Source organism: Salvia hispanica, chromosome 1 (genome assembly GCF_023119035.1).
Source record: "Salvia hispanica cultivar TCC Black 2014 chromosome 1, UniMelb_Shisp_WGS_1.0, whole genome shotgun sequence".
NCBI lineage: Eukaryota > Viridiplantae > Streptophyta > Magnoliopsida > Lamiales > Lamiaceae > Salvia > Salvia hispanica.
In genome coordinates, this window is record NC_062965.1 from 42828528 (window position 1) to 42844574 (window position 16047).

Sequence of the window (16047 nt, forward strand, 5' to 3'; positions counted from 1 at the left end):
TAAAATAAAGAGAGAAAGAGAGATAGAATATTTTAATAGGAATGAGAAAAAGTGGTTGGGTGTATTAATTGGAGAGAGAAAATTTCCAAAAAAGGAAATGTGTCATCTTAGTTGGGACAAACTAAAAAGGAAAACGTGTCTTCTTAAGTGAGACGGAGGGAGTAGTACATGAAATATTTAAAAAGTATTCCCTCCATCCAGGAAAAAAATTTCTCGTTTTCCTCATTTTTAAATGTACACAATTTAAAATCACATTTACCTTTTTTTTCATTTTAGATAAGTGGACTCTATCATTCACTTAAATCATTACTCTCATATTCTATTATAAAACCAATATATAAAAGTATTTCATTAATTCATTTTCTTATTTTCCATCACAAAGTCAGACAATTTCTTAAATCTCGTGCAAATTAAAATGGGACTATAATTACGAATGGAGGGTGTACTAGTATATTTTAAATTTTCGACTTATTTTTTAAATATATCTTGAGCTAGCAATTTTTATTTTTGTTCAAAATTATGCAAATCTATTAATTGGTACTTGCGAATTTATCTTGTAGCACAGTTGGCCGCACGGAGATATGGTGATCTTGACGTCACGGGTTCAAACTTCATCATTTGCTGGGAGACTTTCGGCTTTAGTCTGCAAACTTGGTCGAGCAAACAGGATTAGTCGAATTTCGCTAAAGGCGGGTTCAGAATACCTGTGCTCAAATAGGAAAAAAAAAAAAAAAATTGGCTTAAAGTGAGAATTCGATTAATACAGTTCGATCACCTTTGCGAATTAATGCCAAAAATCTCCTAGCGAGTTACGGAGTTTGAACCAGTAACCTCAAGGTCACCATAACTTTGTGCTGCTTGTTGTACTACAACCCGTTGGTAGGGGCCAATTTTTATTCATGAACTACCAATTTTCGTTATCTAATATTCCATTTGTTCCTATGTAGCAACGTCATATTCCTTTTTGGATTGTCTCGTTATAGCTGAGTCGGTTCTTTTTTAGGCAAAAAGCAAACTTATTTAATCTTTCTTACTTTATTCTCTCTACCTATTTCATTTTTTACTTTATTCTCGCTTTACTTAATTAATTTTTAACACAATTTCTTAAATCACATGTTGTTGCAAACTTTCTTTATGAATTGGATCTTAGTCGGCAAAATTCAGAATTTCAAGCTTATATCTAGGCCCCTTTTCCATAGTCATCAAGATTATGTGAGTGCCAACTTTTACAACTCGTTTAATGATGTTGCCTCTGGAGCTAACTTGGAGTACAATGAAGATGTACATGAGCCTGGTTTGGCTATAACTACAATGAAAGATGTTGAGCAACATTGGGGCCCAATTGTTAATTCTCTAGCTGTTAGAAAAATTGATTCAGAGAATCATGTTGCAGTAGCTTCAAAAAAAATTTACTTCATATGACAAAACGGAGGTTACTCTTGTGAACAACTTTGGTAGAATTTCAGAGAGTAGTATCCAAACGGAGGTTACTCTTGTGACATTTCCTGTTGCTGGCCTTCGTGAAGGTACAACAGAAGTGGAGCAAGTCACACCAAATTGGAAAGATAGTAGAATTGTTTGGTAACGGCTCATGCTACACTAAAGCCGCGAAACCAGGTGCCAAAGGCAGATGCTAAAGCTCGTTGTCCAAATTCTAAATTACGCGGGTTATCGGCTAGTGTCGGTGGACATGGAGGCATGAGAAAATGAAAGCTCGAGGGAGCAGGAGACGTAGACAGACAACACCATGGACGTTGCGGCTGATAACATCCATGTGAGTCACCTATGCGAATCTGTGGAGGGCGAGCCGATGACAACAGCAGCGTCACTGCTGAAAGAGTTTCTTCGTGGTAAACCAGCGGTGCAACCGATGGGGCTTCTTGATTGTCGAGTGACTTGGCAGGGTGACACTCCAGTGGTTCAAGGGTTAGTCCGTTGGCCAGATGAGTCAGTACATGTGATGTGAGCCAATTGAAGTGCCACAAAAGAATATCTTAACTTGATCCTTGAGGACAAGGAGGCTCTATGTAACAGCCCGGATTTCTAGGGTATAATAAATACGGCGACTGTTACCTAGGCGAACTTAAGGCAACAAGAATGTAGACTAGGGTTTCATTTAAAGAGATTTGACCAAGTGTTTAGTGAAGTATCAAGGCAATAAGTCAACGGCTTAAATACAAAAATCAAGATTTAATAGATAACATAGGCTAAGCTCAAAAGTCAAGGGTTTATTGTAGCTCCAACAAAACGCAATATTTTCCAATATTCCAATAAGTTCAAATTAACCAAAGATAAATAGTTTCAAAAAATTCAGCGGAAGCAATCCAAGAGAAAGCAGAGTCATGTATGAAGACACGACTACACTTAACGTTCCAAACATCCATTTTATTCGATTCAACTGTCTCAACACCACCGACCGCCCGTCGCCGCTCAACCTGCACATAGGGAAAACACATGCAGGGCTGAGTATTTTAAACATACTCAGTGGACTCATGCCAAAACGTTTTAATAGTTATGTCACCCTTACCATAGTGAACTCGAGGTTTAGCATTTAATTGAAAAGAATAGCATCGAGTATCACAAAAATTCACAAAATAAAAAATCTCCTTTAGAAACAACATAAGGGCCGAAAATTTCATCAATTATATAGGGAATAATCGGACTTTGGATTTAATTTGGATAATTATCCCAAGCAATAATTAAATCCAAGAAAAATAGGATTTCTTCTCCATTAAATAGGAGGGGTCGAAAATTCCACTTAAATAAATAATGCTCCTATTAAATTCTCACTCATCCCTTAGGAAATTAATTCACCACAATATTATTTCACCCCGCATCAAAACATTCACATATTCGAATTTCACCTCCACTTCACATTTTCCACCGACTTTGACCATTCCACGACCACGTCATATTTTCCACAATATTGACTATTCAATAGCCACGTCACATATTCAACAAGTTTGACTATTCAACTCAAACTCAATTCCATATAGCAATTAGGTCACAAAGAATATTGCAATAAATCACTTATCATTTAATCCACATATATCATAGCATTAAAAGCATTAAATGCCAAAAATTTTCACGTCTCAAAAATTAGGGTTCGAAAAAGTGGGATGTTACACTCTCAATGAGGGGGAGTTCATACGAGTATATCTACGGGCATATCGCCAATATCCTTCTACTATAATTTATTTAGTATTGATTTATCGTATCTTTTACAAAGTTTGTTGATTTATAATATCTTTTGCTTAAGATATTATTACATTTGATTTACTAAATTTTGGTAGGATATTATTATATCCACATATATTATAAATATGTGTAGGAAACCATCATATTATTCATCCAATAATATTAGAATTTCCCTTATGTTCTGTCTTTTACTTTGGCACAATTTTATTCCTCGCCAAATCCTAGTTAGCAGTTGTTTACTGGTTGCTCGACAGAATTTCTTCCGCGAACAGACCACCCCTATCCGGCGAGTTATTATTATCCTCTGATACGAATATCCTCATATCATTAACAATCTCAGATAGAATATTCCATAAGTGTTAATAAACCTTACAAGTACTAATCTAAAAGTGGAGTTTTCTAAAAATTTTCTTGAATGCCATATCGTAGTTAAATTAAAATATGTATAATAACTTTTGTTAAGATATTAAAATATCATCGGCAGTTTTATGTTCAAAATTAAATTCATAGTATTCTATTATACAATATGTTTAATGGAGTTTAAAAAGTTAATTATCAATATTATTGTGTATTAATATTGCATACATTAATTAATTTAAATTTACTTGGAGTAAAAACTTTTGATAAACAATTTTAAATCCCATCGGCAATTTCAGAGTATTAAAAATTAAATTCATGGTATATATTCTTTAGCCATATTAAATTATGGATCACTAGTAATGAAGGCCCAAGCCCCATAACTCGTAACCTAGCATCACAAACTGTATAAATAGTCACACTTTGAGAAAATCGTTGCCGCGACTTTGTTTGCCGCCTAATCTTTGTTCCGCTTCTTCCCTCTTTTCTCAAGTGTGCAATATGGCGAATAGCAAGTACAAATATGTGAAGTCATTTGAGGTGGATGATATGATCATGCAGCGCTACACCATCATCATCCATGTTGATGCCCGTGATTTCTGCAGGTATGTTCTCAATCTGAAGCATACTTTGTAGACAAAGTTGTTTAAGATCCCTTCATTCATGTAGGTTTTCTCAATTGCATAATTTTGAGAAACCAAATGATGAGAAAGCATTGGAGTTGATGAATGAGTGTGCCAATGCTGTTTTGAAGCAGTTTCCAGAAGTTGTTTTCTCCTATGGTTACGGTGCTGAGTTCAGGTAAATCAATAAACACAAATCTCTTTCCAATTGTTTGGTCTATGATACTTTTATTTGCTTGTTTGTAGTTTCATATTCAAAAAGGAAACCGACTTCTACAAACGCCGTGGCAGGTGAACTCAAAACAATTTTTACTATAAATTTATGCAAATGAGTTTTGAAGTAGTATGATACAAGATGAGTAGGATGATGATTGCTGACTAAAAGTATACTTAATTTGCAGCAAGATACTCTCTCTTATTGTGTCTTTCTTTACATCCACTTACGTTACCAAGTGGAGGGCTCTTTTTCCTCAGAAAGAGTTGAAATATGCCCCTTCATTTCGGGCTCGAGTTTTTTGCTGTGAGCTTCTTCAAGCTTATCTTTTATGGAGGCAAGAGGAATGTAAGTCAATTTTGTCAGGCAAATGGCACCTGTTTTGTTGTAGTGCTGTCATTGAACTATGTAGAAAATTGAAATTTACTATTCTTTTGGCAGGTCTTTGGCAGCTGATTAAAAGTGGAAAGAGTAAAAAGAAAGCACAAGCCACATTGAGGGTAGGGTAAACTTGAATTTTGCTATTTTCAATTTGTTTGTTTTGTGTAGTTTTATCTGCTGAAGTAGAAATTTGGTTTCAGGGGTCTCTTTACCAGTCTTTTAACATCGACTTTCGCCAAGGTACATGCATTCTCAAGACAAAGGTAGTTGCTAATTCATTTTCTTTGTCCCCTTCTTCGTTTCTGTAGATCTATGCTGAACTGGAGCTGCTATCATACCTAATGATAGGGCTTTGTGTTTGTTGATTTTCAAATGAGCAGAATGGATCGATTTTTGTGCTTATCTAGATGCGTGATTAATACAACTTACACTAGTTAAACTATCTCTTGTTGTGACTAGGTTGAAGAAATTGTGAAGCACAAAGCTGATGGCTCCCCTGTCATAAGACCTAGGAGCAAAGTCTTAACAGTTCACTCAGAAAATATCGCATCAAAAAGATTTTGGAATGAAAATAAGTGTTTATCGGAAGAAGAGCTGGGACAATTTTGTAATGCGTTGAAGAAAACTAGACCTGAGTACATCAAATATTGGAATTTCCAATACGAGAGCAGATTGAAGCTGTCCACCTGGATTGTTGTTCGCATTGATGGCCGTCATTTCCACAGGTTACTAACTTCTTACTTCAACTGTAGCTCCATATTGGGTCAGACAATAGCACTCAGTAGCCCTACTTTGTTTGGATATCATTGTAGCTTTTCTGACGATCATGAGTTTGAGAAGCCAAATGATGCACGAGCTCTCAATCTAATGAATGCATGCGCGGTTGCTGTACTGGAAGAGTTTAGGGATGTCGTTTTTGCTTATGGTGTTAGTGATGAGTACAGGTCATTAATCAGTTTGCACTTCATCTCCCTTTAACTATGTGTGTATGTTTTTGACAAGTTATTTGGTACTTTCTCATCAGCTTTGTTTTGAATAAGGACTCCCGGCTATATCAAAGATGTGCCAGGTATGGTATCTCTTCTATTACGATCTTGTTGTCTGTGTTCGGTAAAATACCTTCACTTGTGGTGCAGTGAGATAGTTTCTTCTGTAGTATCTTTCTTCTCTTCAACATACATAATGAGATGGAATGAGTTTTTCCCGGAAAAAGAGATGAAATACCTACCGTATTTTGATGGCCGTGCTGTTTGCTACCCATCTAGTGAGATCAAAGATTATCTAGCATGGAGACAAGTTGATTGTAAGCTTAGTTTGCCAATCCTCAAAATTCTGATATGACTTGTGTAATTAAATGGAAGCTCCACTTCTAATGCATGTATAAAGAATTATCAAGTTATTCTTGTATATCACTACTCCTTATTTGCAGGTCACATAAACAATCAGTACAATACTTGCTTCTGGTTGCTCGTGAAGTCCGGAAAGAGCAAGGGCGAGGCACAAAACGAGTTGCAGGTAGTCAGGCCTTTAAATAGTTTCCAGATGTGTAAAACGTCCTTGTGATGATTGATAATGATCACATGGATTATTCGAGTCTGTTGTTTGAGGTTTCGACCAAGCTCATTCCATTCTTCTCTATTGGTTCATACCTTGTTTTTCTTATTTGTAATTTGCAGAAGACTCAAACTCCGGAGAAAAATGAAATTCTTGATAGACTCACTGGAGTTCCCAACTATTACGACACATTGCCACCTATGTTCCGCGTGGGTTCGTCCGTTTTCTGGGACAAAGTGAGGACGAAACTTGATTTGATTACTAATTATCTGTGGCATCAAGGCTAACTTGTAGCCTGTGTTTATGTAGGAGACGAAGCTAGTTGTTGTAGAAAATTGCAACATAATCGAGACAGGCTTCTGGGAAGCGCACCCTCAGATACTAGAGAAGAAGGTGGATCGTTTTAAAGCACTTCAAAACATCGTTTTAATATTTTTTATTGCCTCGTCAATGTTAGCATTATTAGTGACTAATTTATTTTCTAATTAATATTTGAAAAAAAAGTATTTAAGAGAAGTCCCAATAGGTGTTTAGAACGAAGTTTTCTTATTCAGAAATATGGTCAGCTGAAATTTATTCATGAATATGAAATACGAATTCTAAACTAGACCACTGAAAATAAATTAATTAATGAGAGTAAACTATATAAATAGTATTTGATCTTTCATTTTCGTACGAAAATAGTACGATCTTTGTTTTATATCATTTTTGGTACTTCGTGACAAAAATAATCTCAGATACCAAACATGTGATTTTTAAGTCATAGAGGGTATATTTGAAAATTTCAATTAGGAGTATCAAACATGTGATTTTTTTTCTTTTTTTCTTTCCTTTTTCTTCTTAGTTTCTATTTCCTCTTCTTCCTTTTTTCTTTTTTTTTCTTTTTTTTTATAAATATTTTATACATGCACTTAATACACATTCATAATAGTATAAAATAAGAACAAAATACTTAATTAAATCAATTATTTAAACTAACTAAATCAATTAAATATTCTTAATTTAATTTTTTTATATCATTTTAGAACTAAAAATCTAATTAAAAATATTCAATCATTTAATATCGTTATAAATTTTATAATTTTAAATTTTATAAGACTATGTTAATTAGTTATTAATAAGATATAATAATAATAATAATAATAATATTTATTATTATATAATTCATAATTTAAATAAATATATTATAATTATTGATTAATTACGAGATGTTTATATTATAATAATATATTAATTAAATATAATTAAAACTATAACATTAGTTAAGTTTGACTTATATTTTGAATTATATTTAAAAATAAATTAAATAGTTCTTGCACTCCTACTATATGCTTTATGTGTAGATACATATATTGATTAAGTATGTGATTATATGAATTAGGGTCGCGTTAAAATAAAATCAACCTTCTAATTCAGAACTTAGAACTATCTCAATATTATGTATTAAAATTATCAACACAAAGACAAACTTTCTCAATAGATTTGTGTTGATAAAATTATATCATTGTGTTGAGATTTAAATTTACATGTTATGTTGATAAAGTTATATCTATATCTATATGTTGAGAAATTTCCAACATAATGTTGAAGTTCTGGGTTCTGAATTGGGAATTAGTTAGCATTTGATTACCCCATATGAATTAATTGCATATCTGATAAGAGATTTCGGAGTAGGAGAAGTGAATCAGTGGTGTAAAATGCAACTATTGTTTACGCATTTTTGGGAAAGAATTATGAAAGATTTGTGCGATCATTTAGAGAGAGAGTTGAAAGGTTGGATGGAATATGATTTTACCTTGAAATCTCGCACCTTCAATTTGGAAAGAACCGTTTAAATTTGCAAACTGGCTATTTTACCCTTCGGGTGCAACTTAATTAAGAAACGATGCAACCAGGTTATGGAATCCACAACACCATCTCAATATCAAAGGACCCAAATAGTAGGATGTTAGATATATAAGAGTGTCCACAGTGGGAGGGTCGCGGCCCTTGGCCCGGAGTCGGCCCACACGCGGTCCCCTACTACCGAGGCGAGAGATGGAGTCGGCCCAGGGGGGGTGGATGAGAGAGAGCCAAGCTCTCGGCCAGGCCGAGGCCCTTGGGCGTGAGGCGCGACTCGCCACTGCACGGGCCGAGAGCTACGGCCCGGGCCATGATTTCAATTTTTTTTCAGTTTTTGTGTTAATTTTAGCATTTTGGAGAAGATGAAGTGGAGCCAGAGAGAGAGAGTGTGTGCGACGGAGATGCAGTTTTCAAAAAAATAATTTAGCATTAGTTTAGGAAACAATCATCTCTTAAAACTAAATCCCTATTAAATTAGTCAACTTTTTAATTAAAGATTGTGATTTCAATTGACATCCTAATTACGGAAATAATTAAAATTCGAATTTTCAATAAATATATTACTTGTAATTGTCAAATTTTTAAAAATTAATTTAGATTATTATTATTTATTATACTCCAATAATTTTTATTCTAGCTAAAATTAAAATGTAATAAAAAATGTTAAGAAAATAATTTTAATTGGTGGCCTGTAAGGCCACCATTGTGGTGACCAAATTTTCATGGGCAGTGCCAAGTTTGTTGAGCATGCCCAAGAAATAATGGCTTGGGTATGTCCAAGAGGGTAACCATTGTGGACACTCTAAGAGTATAGGAAGTGTAGTGCTTACCATTTGTCCCAAAACTCAATTACGTATTTAAGTTATTATGAGTAACCGTGCTTACATATATATGTCAATGTCTTTTGTTGTCTTTCTTATGCAGAAAACCAAGATTTATTTTTTTTGGCAATTGTTCAAGTAGAGAACTATATGCAAATTAATTAGGGTACCATCATACTACTATACAATACAATGACTCCCCTTATCAAGTGTCATAATAATTGAGCTACATATTGATCTCATACAAAAATAATATACTTGAATTGTTTAAAGTTGAAATTCCAATATTATTAAACTCTATATAAATCTATTTTAAACTAAAAGTTGTTAAATACTAAATATAAGTAATTCATTTTTAATTTTTTTTATAAGGGAAATATTCAATCTTAGAAGTTAACATTGTTATCCAGCACAAGGTTCCAATTTCACATTGGAAAAAGATGTGCTACAGCATATATTCCACGCTTATTTCATTCGTTCATTCGTCCAGAATAGTAGTCCTCCGCTTATGAAAACTGAATATTGTAGTCACACCAATTAACAATAACCTAAATATTATGTAAAAACAATTTATTTCCATTTCCTTTCTTTCATTTTTATTCACAACACGGCAACACGGTGCAGTGAATATGTCAATTTTCCACATATGAGATGTTCGAGCCACTCTAGCTAAGAACCACTCTCTGACTCGCCGTCAATGGCACGAAGAACACCCTAATACGAGCTTCTATAGACTCCTAGTCCAATCTTCCGGAGCTGACGACATTGCTAGTGTCATCATATACTCGTCATAAAATGGTTGGAGTTGAATCTTCTGGAGTGAATTTGTATATTTGCGCATTCAAGATGATTCCCCAAAATAAAATGAAAAATAAACAATCGACTTTATTTGGTACCCCATCTGTTCCATGATAATAGAGTTTGTATTCCTTTTTGATACATTCCAACATAATAGAGTCATTTTTATATTTGGTAAAAAGCAATGCACACTCTGTCTCATACTTTTTCATATATCCTACTTTATCTTTTTTGTTACTCTATTCTCAATACTTCACATATTATATATCTATTTCTTAATCTCCGTGTCAAAATGATACTCCCTCCGTCTCACAAGAATATGCATTATTTCCTTTTTAGTTCGTCCCACAAAAATATGCACTTTCTAATTTTGAAAATTCTTTTCTTTCTAACGAGGTGGGATCCATTCTCCACTAACAATACTTTAATTACTTTTTCTCTCTTCCTCTTTCTTACTTTACCAATTTTACATTAAAACTCGTGCCGAACCCAAAGTGCATATTCTTTTGGGACAGAGTGAGTATGTTTCTATGGAACGGAGGAAGTATTTTGGACTAAATTCGTTGCATCTTCGATCCTGAATCAATCCTCTTTTGTGATGAATTGATTGGACCTAATCCTAGAGTCCCGTATTTTGTAATGTTTGAACCCTTTATGTTGTAACAAGGATAGTCCAAATTAGCAAGAATACAACTCCGTATGTATTTTTAGGCAAAAAAAAAAGTCGTTGAAGAGGATTCCAATCAAGATATCTGTGAATGTGCAACGGTACTCAACCAAGAATAGGAAACAAAAGGAACTCAGGCGATTACGTGGTTCGACACTTAGGCCTATGTCCACGGGCAGAACTAGTGCATGCTTTATTTATCAAACAAGCATATGGATTACAAGAAACACTCGATCTCTCACAGAAATTGCAAGATGAAGAACTCTTCTAAACTCGCTCAAAGTCTACTTGCTTCGAGAGCTATCACGCACAATCGAAAGAACTCCTTACTTCACTCTTGATTTTCACGCTTGAATAAATGAATGATTCTCTATGAACATCACGGTATTTATATGTTGTTACATTCACTCTATAAGAAAACTAACCAACTCAACTGCCAAACTAGCTCAGCTCCCAAAATCAGTTGTAATCAACGGCTACTTCCAAATTTGAGTCTTCACTTCTCCAACGGCTATATTTTGGTAATTCACCAAAATGAGTTGTTGATTAGCGCAACCTCTAACAATATCCAAGGGAGTTTTTAATTCATTATCGCATTTAAATCGATTGGAGCCAAATGATAAAGCTTTTGTAATAAATACTGAGAGTGCAGGTTTTCGGTCGAGTGTGTAACTGCAAGAGTGTATCCAACTGATCAGGGTAATATTCCCGACCTAGCTGAGTCGTTGGCACGACAACCGGAACTTGATTTCAAACAAGTTTCCTCAACCCACTTCTACTGATTAGTATAGTGGAGGTAAGGGTCGAATCCCACAAGGATGGACACGTTCGGATAACTGTGGTGACTTTCCTGGGTGTTTTTGGTTAGCTACCACGCTCGGGTTGAGACTTTACCTAGGCAAGAAATAAAGATGGTACTCTACTGACTAGTAGACATGAAAATAACAGGCATATGGTTGTGTTCGTGAAAATAGGGGACAAGGTATCTCAGAGGTATATGAAAAGTAGACAATTACTAAAAGAGGAAATTTAGACAACAAGGTATATCTGATGGCTGGTTGGCTCTCTGACAGGTCTGGAAGGTACAACTGAAAAGTGGTGGACAAAAGCAAAAGTAACTCAAAAAGTAAAAGTGGTCCAAGGCTAAAGTTGATTTTGACGTTTTCTTCTTCACCAAGCATTAACAGAAATCATATGAACACAAACTCCATGGCTAAACTCAGATTTATAATTTCAAACTCAAGATCCATCGATTAAAATGTTTAACTAAAGATGAACAACTGAAATTGTAAACTGTCTCTACTGACTAACATGCAAGGTGGCGATCACAGCGCAGAACAAGGACTTCATGCACGAAAATTAGAACTGAAACATAACTACAACCTTAGATCAACAACTCCAGATAAGAAAACACTTAGAAATTAAAAGCAACGACTAGATCTAACTTTCCTAGGTAGAATGAAGCAAACTCGAACCAAAGTGACATACGAAATAAAAACTTCATAACTTAACGTTTGGATCTTCACAAAATACTTCAAAAGGCAACAACGATAAATGTTTGCAACGAATCCAACGATGAAAACAGGTAAAGATTAAACTAGAAAGCAAAATAACGATTGTTTTGCCACTCCGGGCGATGATACTGCTATACTACTACGACAAACTGGCTGGAACGGTGGAACGATGATTTCTCCGGCAGACTCTTGGACGTCAAGTGACCATAGCTGTGGCGAGGAACGAGAGATTGGATAATGCTGAAGGACTGATCTTCTAGAGAGAATTCTACTAAGTGTGTATGAGAACCGAGAGCTTGCGAACTCCGAACCGAACTCTTTTCTCTCTCCAAGTGGCTTCTTTTATAGGGAGGCTTGCCCTTGCTTTTAGGGTAGACTTCCTTCACGATTTGACTTTTCTGCCCTTCTTTTATAGGGAGGCTTGCCCCATGCTTTTAAAAATAAATGCTTGCACAAAATTGTGTGATAAGTTGACAATTCAATTGTAAATCACTCCCACAACAAGACAACAACTACGCACTATCAAAATTAGTAGTACATAGTATTAAATAAAACAAAATTATGGACTTTATGTGCTTAAATTATTACTATAATTTAAGTAGTATTAATGGATAGTGAGACCAATAATATTATTAATGTTTGGTAAATTGTAATGGTGGGTCGTAGTGGTATAAATTGTAAATAAATTGATGTATGTGGATAATGAGTTGGGGACAACTTTCTATAAATGGAAATGTCCATATTTTTATAAGACAGATAGAGTATATATCTAATACGAAGTATAGTGTTAGTGTTGTGACATAATAGAGCAATTGTGTAATCAAGACAAAACAAAAACCTTGAGTTGGCTACATCCACGACAGGAAATGCAGAACGAATTATATTCAGATTGTTTTCGGATTACATAGTTATGTGCCCTACGCCTATATTTATAGACACACGAACGACGGGCTAGATCCACTAAGATAAAGAGACTCCTGTATGGCTAGCGGCAAACAATACCTATTTAAGGCATACTAACAGTTAGTATACAAATGAGAAATGTTCTATTCTAATTAACATATTTTCTGAAACGGAAACATAATTATTTCTACTTTATTGTATGTCTTACTTTATTCCTTATCCATTCAATTCACAAAATAAAAACGCATAAAATCTTATGATGAATAAGAAATGCTTCACTTTTAGAGTGAGAAGGGAGAAGTACATTTTTTTCAAGAGTACATAATGATATTGTTTTTTATTTCTATTAAATTATTATTTAGAATTTGCATACATTAAATGAAAATAATATGTCCCATGTATAGCACAGATGTTAATACTAGTTTCTTAAAAACATAAACTCTTTCATTTTTGTACGTTTTTTTCCTAAAAATAGAACCCTTTTATTTTAGGAATTTTTTTCGCTCTATGAGGTGGGATAATTTGCTTCTAACACACTTATTTTTTCTTTTTTTCTTAATTTACCAATTTTGTATTAAAATATACTCCCTCTGTCCCATTAGAAATGAAACGTTTTCCTTTTTGGTCTGTCCCATTAAAAATGAAACGTTTCTAAAAATGGAAACAATACTCTCTCTACTTTTTCTTCTCTCTTACTTTACTCTCTCTTCATTCACTCACAAAATAACACTACATAAAATCTCGTGTCGAAAAGCAAATGTTGCATATTTATTGGGACGGAGGGAGTATGTCATTTCAAAAGTTTCTATTTTTAGGAAACGGAGGGAATATTAGTTTTTGTCAAGATAATATTTCATTCGTTCCGGGATAATTTATGCATTTCTTTTATACACAAAATTTAACAAATTACTCATAATATTTAATAGTTAAAAGTGAAGATAGAAGGAGAGAGTAAACCATGCAAAAAAGAAAAAAAAATGCTAAAAAGGAGAAAATAACTTAACCATCTTCAAACGAAAAGTACAATTTCATATGTTTGGGTGAAAAAACAAATGCACCTCAAATTAAACTAATACATCAATTTTACTCTTCACTGAAATTGTATAGCAAGATATTTATAAAAATACTGAAATACTATAGTAGTAATATTTAATAGTATTTGAAACAATTTTAAAAAATCTCAAAATTGTGGATATATAAAACTAATTAATTCAAAAATAAATACTACTGATGGGCCGACCCGACCTTATAATTTTGTAAAGCCCAACTAACACGCAGAAAAACCTAACCCTAATCCCCATCACAAAATCTGCACTTTCAACCCTTTTTATTTCTCACTGAACACCTGCATCTTCTCCTCCTCCCGCCGCAGATCGCCGCTCATCATGGTTAGTCTCTCTCTCTCAAATGTCTGCGTACATATGGTGATCATCGTTAATGTCGATTTGATTGTGTTACTATGTAGCCGTTCAAGAGGTTCGTGGAGATCGGAAGGGTTGCCCTCGTCAATTACGGCGAGGACTACGGCAAGCTTGTCGTCATTGTCGATGTCATCGATCAGAACCGGGTATGTCTTGTTTCAATTTTTTTCTGATTTCATTTTTTCATCATGTGTATTCATTATGATTAACTGCTTAGGGCAATTTTGTTTTCGTGGTGATTTTCAATTATTACTGTTGTGGTTACCCGTTTTCATCCGCTCGAGGCGATTAACTAGAACTTTTTATTTGTTAAATTTCTTAAGTTAGACTGTGCATAATAGTTTGAAGTATAGAAATACTTTGCTTTCATCACTTCGATATGCAGTTTGTATTGGCAGCTATTAGAGGATTAGTGTTTTTAAAATGAAGCACAATGTTTCATGCTTGCATTGATTAACATGGATTTTGTTCTATTTCTGTTAGCTTCTTTTTTATTTTTATCATTCGTTTTTTACATTTCTTTTTGATGTTAATTGTATATGAGTTATTCATTATTGGCTTTAAGTCACCCTGATGAATGATGTGTTTCAGTATCTGGAATTGTTGTGAAGACTTGTTGTTTGCACTGTTTCTTTTTATCAATGCACTGAGTAGTGTTTTAATTATCTGTTTGCTTGATTGACAGGCCCTTGTTGATTCTTCTGACATGGTACGTAGCCAGATGAACTTCAAGAGACTTTCTCTCACAGATATTAAGATTGACATCAAGAGAGTTCCGAAGAAGAAGGTTCTTGTTGCTGCTATGGAGGCTGCTGGTGTGTATTCAACGAGGAGACCTTTATATCCATTTGATGCTTTTACTCGGGTTATAGTGTAATTACTGATTGCTATTGCAGATGTTAAAGGAAAGTGGGAAAAGAGCTCATGGGGTAGAAAGCTCATTGTTCAGAAGAGAAGAGCCTCTCTCAATGACTTTGACCGCTTTAAGCTTATGATTGCCAAAATCAAGGTTTGAATACATTTTTATACTGTGGCCATTTCAGATTGATTTTCTCATACTAAAAGCACATCAATTTTAAACTGGACAGTTGATGTGATAAGAATAAGGGAAATATAGATATGTCAAAACTAATTTTGCAATCCATATATATCATCGAATACCAACAGTGTAAACTGTTAAATGATGTTAAAAATGGGTTCCCTTTACTGCTTTGTTTCTTGGACATCTACCACTATAGATTGTACAATTCTAATGTATATGTTTTGTGGCTCTTGCAGAAGGCTGGTGTTGTCAGGCAGGAGCTTGCTAAGCTTAAGAAAGAGACCTCATCTTAGAAAATTTATTTTCTGTATTTTACAAGAGCAATGCTTAGGATTTTGGAAATTGTTCTTGAATACTTGTAACAGTAAAGGATGCTCCAATTTTGCCTATTCATGTCTGAACTCGAAAGTTTTATATTTTTGTTTGATGAAATGCTCCCTTGGTGGGGGGCTGTATTGACTATTCCCCTTTCACTACCATCCCACACCCACAAGCTCTATGACTCTAGACAAGTGATAAATTTTATAACTGAGTGTTTTTATTGTTTTTTACATATATTCTAAATTCATTTGTTTTCACTGTGTTTCTTTTTTCTTTTTCGTGTAAATTGGGTGTAAAGTGATCCTTCTAGTAGGTGTAAATGTATGCCATACAGCAAAGGATGATATGATGCAACGTAGATATTAGAAATGTGAAGGTAATACAAGCAGAC

General features: G+C 34.3%; 2 protein-coding genes across 2 annotated transcripts; both read left to right on the top strand.

Moving 5' to 3' along the window:
- Window positions 1–4015: 4015 nt before the first annotated feature.
- On the top strand, window positions 4016–6875 carry LOC125201700 (tRNA(His) guanylyltransferase 1-like). The gene is made up of 13 exons (XM_048099917.1): window positions 4016–4160; window positions 4225–4356; window positions 4425–4469; window positions 4580–4740; window positions 4834–4892; window positions 4974–5036; window positions 5233–5498; window positions 5586–5717; window positions 5798–5842; window positions 5910–6076; window positions 6203–6288; window positions 6450–6563; window positions 6637–6875. The coding sequence occupies exons 1-13, from the start codon at window positions 4057–4059 to the stop codon at window positions 6814–6816; spliced, it is 1554 nt and encodes a 517-aa protein (XP_047955874.1). The 5' UTR covers window positions 4016–4056; the 3' UTR covers window positions 6817–6875.
- Window positions 6876–14135: 7260 nt separating this feature from the next.
- LOC125206137 (60S ribosomal protein L14-2-like) lies at window positions 14136–15797 on the top strand. Its single transcript, XM_048105432.1, has 5 exons — window positions 14136–14260; window positions 14338–14439; window positions 14979–15108; window positions 15190–15302; window positions 15572–15797. Exons 1-5 carry the CDS (start codon window positions 14258–14260, stop codon window positions 15626–15628), a joined length of 405 nt encoding a protein of 134 aa, XP_047961389.1. The 5' UTR covers window positions 14136–14257; the 3' UTR covers window positions 15629–15797.
- The last annotated feature ends 250 nt before the right edge of the window (window positions 15798–16047 follow it).

Bases quoted from the DNA above. Each gene is read 5' to 3' on its own strand.
- LOC125206137 (XM_048105432.1), top strand. The intron at 14,440-14,978 runs GTATGTCTTGTT...CTTGATTGACAG, and splicing joins ATGTCATCGATCAGAACCGG to GCCCTTGTTGATTCTTCTGA. The intron at 15,109-15,189 runs GTGTGTATTCAA...TTGCTATTGCAG, and splicing joins TGCTGCTATGGAGGCTGCTG to ATGTTAAAGGAAAGTGGGAA.
- LOC125201700 (XM_048099917.1), top strand. From the start codon at position 4,057: ATGGCGAATAGCAAGTACAAATATGTGAAGTCATTTGAGGTGGATGAT. The intron at 4,741-4,833 runs GTAAGTCAATTT...TTCTTTTGGCAG, and splicing joins TTTATGGAGGCAAGAGGAAT to GTCTTTGGCAGCTGATTAAA. The intron at 6,564-6,636 runs GTGAGGACGAAA...GTGTTTATGTAG, and splicing joins CGTCCGTTTTCTGGGACAAA to GAGACGAAGCTAGTTGTTGT.